The 5,945-nt window shown below is 48.2% G+C and overlaps 1 protein-coding gene across 1 annotated transcript in view; it reads left to right on the plus strand.

The window, feature by feature from the left end:
* The window catches only part of LOC104280642 (collagen alpha-1(XXIII) chain-like), a 165,137-nt gene that overhangs the window by 131,750 nt on the left and 27,442 nt on the right, over positions 1–5,945 (plus strand). The window contains 1 exon segment of the mRNA XM_009878355.1: positions 606–632. Within this exon segment, the coding sequence (XP_009876657.1) occupies positions 606–632 (27 nt within the window).

A 5,945-nucleotide genomic window follows, 5' to 3' on the forward strand; every position in this document is an offset into this window, starting at 1 on the left:
TTGCAGCTTGAGCTCTAAATGTCTTTGGAAACTCCCCACTCCTTGCCCAAAGGAGAGCAGAAAAGGGTGAAATATCCTGAATGGGGCGTGTTTTATTCTGCTTGTCCTGCAGATGTTACTGGCAACTTAAGTAAGGTCTGTCCCTGCAGCATCAGCTTTTCTACCTGCTTCATTGCAAACTAACGCAAAATTTAGAGGTGAACTGGGAGAGCCCACCATGGGTCTAAGAGAGGGAAACCTTCCAAGTATTGGCATAGGAGTTGGAAGCTCAGCGATTGCTCCCAGGGCAGGGTTATGGCCTGGATTTGGTGTGCACCATGCCCGTCCGTGGCTGCAGGGGCTGAGCACAGGCACCAGGGATGGGTGTGAGATGGGAAAAGCCTTGGTAAGTAGCTAAAAGGGAAACAAGAGATCAAAATCTGGGGGAAACATGCTGTAGGTGTGACCTTTCTGATAGGAAAATTCCCCTGAGAAGTTTCCCTGGAGAGAGTTTAGTCCCGGGGCCAGCTGGGTAGCTGATGGCCCTCTCTCCTGCCTGGTGCTGTGTGTTGTGCCGCTACGGGTGCATTGACTGATTTGTTGTCTCACTTGTTCCCCCACCACAGGGGCAGTCAGGACGCGATGGTTACCCGGTAACTCCGCTATTCCTTTTATTTTTATCCTTCTCTAATCTGCACTCGGTCATGCTCTCTGACTTTTTTCCATGACACTTGATTTTATTTGCCTATCTTGGTCTCTTTTTCTTCTTCTTCTCACTTTCTTCTTCAGAAATAGCTTTTGAGGGAAGACTTTGTGGTTTGTGGCACTCACAGCTGTGGGTGGCCGGATTTGGGGACGTTGGTGAAAGAGCTTCAGTTGAGATAGGTCCTAATTCACTGCTGTGCATACACTCGGGATAACGGTCTGGTGAAATCACCGTGTAGATCCTCCGTGTTCACAGCACATTTCCAGCTCTACTGCTTTTAGAATGGATGCAGCGGGTTCTGCACCACATGATGCTCTGGAAGGGGCTTCTTGGCTGTTTGCCCTGTTGATCCATTTTTAAGGTAAAGCAAAGTAGCTGGCCTTCCTCTAGTTGATGCCCTTTTTTTAATTCTTCTTTTCCTTGCCTCCCCCCTCCACCCCTAAGGAGTGTTTTAGGAAAACTCACTCCTCTTTAGCACCTCTTCCCTTGGCAAGTTTTCCCCATAAACCACAAAAACGTCTCGAGTTTTCTGTGTGTAATGGACTTGAGAGCTCAAGGGAGGAGGATTGGAAGGGAAATGCGGAGCTGTTTTCAGTTTTCTTTTCCCCTGGACCTCTGTGAGCATCCCTGGGGAAAACAGCAGCGTTTCCCCATGAAGGGAGAGGTGTGAGGTGGGGTTGATTTTGCCGAACGAACCTGTGCTGCCATTGCACCACAAGACAAAAGTATTTGAGCTCCACCAGTTGATTCGGATAGGTTAAGTTTAGGTGGGGGAAGCCTGTGAGCAAGCAGGGCTGCTGATTCCCAGGGAAGGATGGCGGCGACGGGGCCAGCGCGAGGTTTTGTCTCCCTCAGGCGGTACCTGAGATGCTGGAGCCAGGAGGTTGTAGGAAGTGGTTTGTTGGGAAGGAAGAATTTAACTGATTAGAAATCAAGATAGGAGACTTTGCTCTAACTGGGCTGCTCAGTGGAGGGTTGAGGGTGGCTTTCTGCTCCCGCGGGATGTGGCAAACGGCTGCTGGGTCAGCAGCGCCCGCGGCAGGTTTGCCCCCGTCTCCGTGGTGTCACCGTGCTCTGGCAAAGCTCATGTGCATCGTTTAGTCACAGAGCTCTGAACACTAGAAAGGCCAGGAGGAAGCAGTGACTTTTCCCTAGGACAGAACATCACCCCCAGCCCGTCCCAGTGGCAACCGTGGCATCGTGCCCGTCCCAGCTCCTAGTGTGAGGTGTTCTGGTGCTGCTCCAGCTCTCCTGCATGGTGTCAGGGACTGGCAGTGACCTTCGGCTCTGCTGCCATGTCTGCGCTGGGAAACTAATGTCACCAAAGGGTTTTTCCTCCCCTCTCCTTCCCCACAGGACCCGCAGTCCAGGTGAGCTGCGTGGTTGGTCTTATTCCCGACTTTGCAAAACTGGCTGAGCCAAACCCAGCAGACACTGAATTACTGCATCCATATGGCTGTAGCTATGCTAATTAGCTATATCTAATCAGGAGGTGATGATAATTGCATTTCCGAGGCAATATGTATACCTGAAGAAGGAAGAAACTAAATATAAAGCAGGCTCGAGAGTTTTACTCAGCAGAAGCATATGGACAGGCTTTATTACATCCAGTTGTGTAGCCAAATTGATTTAATTATTCAGTTCCCTTCAGGGTGATCAAATAAACTCTGAACTGTTTCAGGAGGTGGATGGGGTGCAAATGCACAAGTGGCAAGTGGATATTAAATGGTGTTTGGTGTTAGAGAGGTGTGTGCTGGTGTGCATCTCTTGATCAGTGATGCTTTGGATTTATTAGTGAGCTGCTGGTGTACGACTGAGCTGCAAGCAGCGGGAGCTTTAAAGGGATGAAGTGAACCAGAGTTCTAGAGGCACGGGGCCCAGAGAGCAAACAGCTTTTTTAAGATGCTTTCAATATTTTGATACTTAACATCTTAAGTAGAGGCATTTGTGCCCTACCATAAAACTTTACAGCAGGAACAGCTTCTTCTTTATGAAGTTCTGTAGGTTCCTTGTTATTTTTTTTAAAACCCAGAGAGGATTTAATTTCTTTTCTTTTTAGACCTATTTTTGTCCTACTAACGATTGCCATAACAGCTGTGGAGCATGTTGGGTTTTGTTGCTTTTCCAGTCTTGTCTCACTGGGTTTTGACATCCCGTTGAACACGGATGACAGCGTGTGCCTCGGCCCCAGTTTCGGCGTGGGTTCCTGTGGGCTAAGGGCTGCATGGGTCTGTCTTCTCTCCCCAGTAACTTTTGGACTTGGCCCATTTCAGCTAAATTTGACAGAAGGGCAGAAACCGTGCAGATAATTAGTTTAATGTGAACTTTCGATATTGGGGTTACGTTAAAGGAAAAAGCCTTTTTAGTATCCATGGTGAGGCATGAGCTCGCGCTGCCACACATGCCCTTGCTGTATCAGCTGCTTCAGAGGGTGCCTGAAGATTATTGTTTTGTGAGATTTTTTTGTTTCTTTCCGAGAAAGGCAAAAGATTTATTTAGTATCTAAAATACCTGCATTTTTTTCATTGGCACTTACAGGACTCCGTTGATTCTTTAGAGATGCAATGATCTCTAAAGAAAAAAAAACAGTGATAAAAAAAGCTGTAAAATGAGCAGTTTAGGAGAGAAACAGTGACAGTTTTCTGGACAAGGTCCTGAGCCACCTGATCTACCTTTGATTAGCCCCTAGTGGTACCGCTGTGTCTGCAATCCCTGCTCAGGGACATGCCCGGTGGCTGTGGGGATGATGGCGAAGCCCCAGTTGTCCTCTCTCTGGGCTTTGTGCAGGTCCAAGTGCGTGCTGAGGTCCCCACCCCGGCCGTGGAGGGCATTTGCTGCAGGAGGACCACCAGGCACTGCATTGTTTTGCTCTGGCGCTTCCTATCACCAGCTTTTCTGAAGAGATGACAACAGCCTTCAGACTGATGACGAAAATTTGGATGATAACATTTGCTTTTGCCCGGCTCATCTCTAAACTGAAGCTCAGCCCAGAGGTTTGAGCTCGGGTTTGCACGAGGTCGTGCTGGAGCAGAGAGGCAGCAGATGTGCGGCCGCTGTGATGAAGGAAACGTGTTTCTTGGTGGGCAGAACCAGGACCGGGATCCCCCCGGGGCTTTGTCCCGAGCTGTGCTTTCTGAGGCCAGGAGCATCCACGCCGCGGAGGGGTTTTCTTCAGCTCGAAGACAGCCCTGCTGTCAGGGCTTCAGTGTGTCAGGGGACATTTGCCCTCATAAAGCTGGGGGGGAGCGGAGGGATTGGCTGTGCGGAGGGCTGGGGCAGCGGGGCTTTTGGCTGCTGACGTTAGCAGGGCGGGCAGCTGCAGCTGGGAAGGAGGGGAAAAAAATATAAAAAGAGAAAATGAGAAGCAGATGGAAGAGCCGGACGCCGAGTAGGTTTGGCAGCTGACCTTTCCGTGCAGGCAGATCTTCCCATTCTGTAGCTGTTGGATGGATCTTCCCGTTATGTAGCTGTTGGATGGAGTCAAGTAACGTATGGAGGGGAGAAGCGGTGGTCGGGTGATGCTTTTAGCAGCCTTGCCCCCGCTCCTCATGGGGGTGGTTGTATACTTGCCTTCAAACTACTCAGCTCTCCTCCTACCTGGTATTTCTCCTCTTTCCCAGTGAGATGCTGCATTTGTGGTTCACCAGAACCCATTCCCTTCCCTCTTCCCGTCTACTGGAGAGGCCTTTTGAAGACAAAGTCCCTGTTTCTTGAATTTTATTTGCCTCTGCTACCCATCCCTCCCTAAAACGGGTCTCTGCTGTGCCTCTACGTGACATCCCAAATGGAGGGCTGTCACTTCAAGTGGGAAGGAACCAAAAGAATGAAGTTGATTAATGAGGGGAATTACTTCATGTGCATGTCTTCATTAATAAAAAGCAGAGCAGGGAAGAGGCTTTGCAGAAAAAAAAGAAGTACGATACGAAACAGAGCTGTCTCCTATTTTATACATTTTCTTTAGAATATTAGCATCTATTTTTAGTTGAGCAGAGTGTTATTAATTTTGTTCCTCTAGCATATGATGTTTGCTTTCTGAATTTTGTATATCACTTGTGTTGCCTGAAAGAGCCTGTTTCTCTTAACAGCGGGAGCTCTTTGGAAAGGCATGGAGAAAAGGACTTCTGCCTGCTTAGAAGTAATGTAGCTTGTTACTTGGAGTAATTCAATATTGAGTCCTAGTATCCTTTTCTAACAACAGGTAACTACATTGATAGAATCAATTAATGGACTTAGGGTAAAGGAGAGATACAACACAGGCATTGCTTGATGCTGGCACACCTTTTGGGGAGTAATGGCTCAATCAAAATTGAAATACAGGCCATTGTCATGTATTTAAAGTCTGCCTCGTGCTAAAGAACTGTTGGAACTAAGCAGCTCCATGTCTTCAGAAACTTCATTTTTGGGAGCCCTGCACAGTGAGCTAATATCTTCCTTTGGCTACAATGTTGTAGATCCAGTTATCCACTGAAGTCAGCCTTTAGCCGGAAACCAGCTTGTAAGGATGATAAACTCTGCTTTTAATTAATTTTCAAGACTTAAAGTGAAGCCAAATGTGTTTTCTGAGCTGATGTCTGGGAGCAGGCTTGGAGGAGCAGATGCACAAGGGAAGTTGGTTCCTCGACTTGCATGACCCCAGTGCAGTGGAGCAACGTGACAGGGACTCTGGTGGCAGCTCTAGACTTTGGCCATAACCAATGGAGTTTAGGTTTTTCTCCCCTCGACAATTAAGAAATTCAGTTAGTGTAGATAACTTAGCAAGGGAAAGTCTGTGCAACCTGCTTGTGTGTCACTGGTAAATTTATTATGAATGCAGACAGGCTGATGCATGGGAAATGAGGAGCACATGCCCAGGCCCATTCCTGGTGGCAGTTTCTCCGTGCTATTGTCCATCAGAGTTTACCCAGAGAAGCTCCAAGACATACGCTTACCCAGACATTTTGGAAATGACGACACCAGAAAATCACATGTGACATTAATAATAAGCTGCTTTTACAGGAGAACTGTAGAAGTAACTTGGAATAGGACTGCCTGATGACTTCGTGAGTTGCCTCCGTCTATGCAATTGTCTCCAAGTCCTGCTTGGGCATGCTCAGGGTGCAGCCTGGGAGAGTTGCAGGAGGAGACGTGCGTAGCTCAGGATTGCTCCGTGCCCAAACCAGAGTAACAGGCAGTGGTTTAACTCTTCAGGAGAGCTGCCAAAAACCCCTTGTGAGATATGGGAGGCCACACTATGTGGTCAGATCTCATGAGCTGTCGGGAA

This window comes from Apaloderma vittatum, unplaced genomic scaffold (genome assembly GCF_000703405.1).
Source record: "Apaloderma vittatum isolate BGI_N311 unplaced genomic scaffold, ASM70340v1 scaffold3311, whole genome shotgun sequence".
In the NCBI taxonomy this organism is placed as follows: Eukaryota; Metazoa; Chordata; class Aves; order Trogoniformes; family Trogonidae; genus Apaloderma; species Apaloderma vittatum.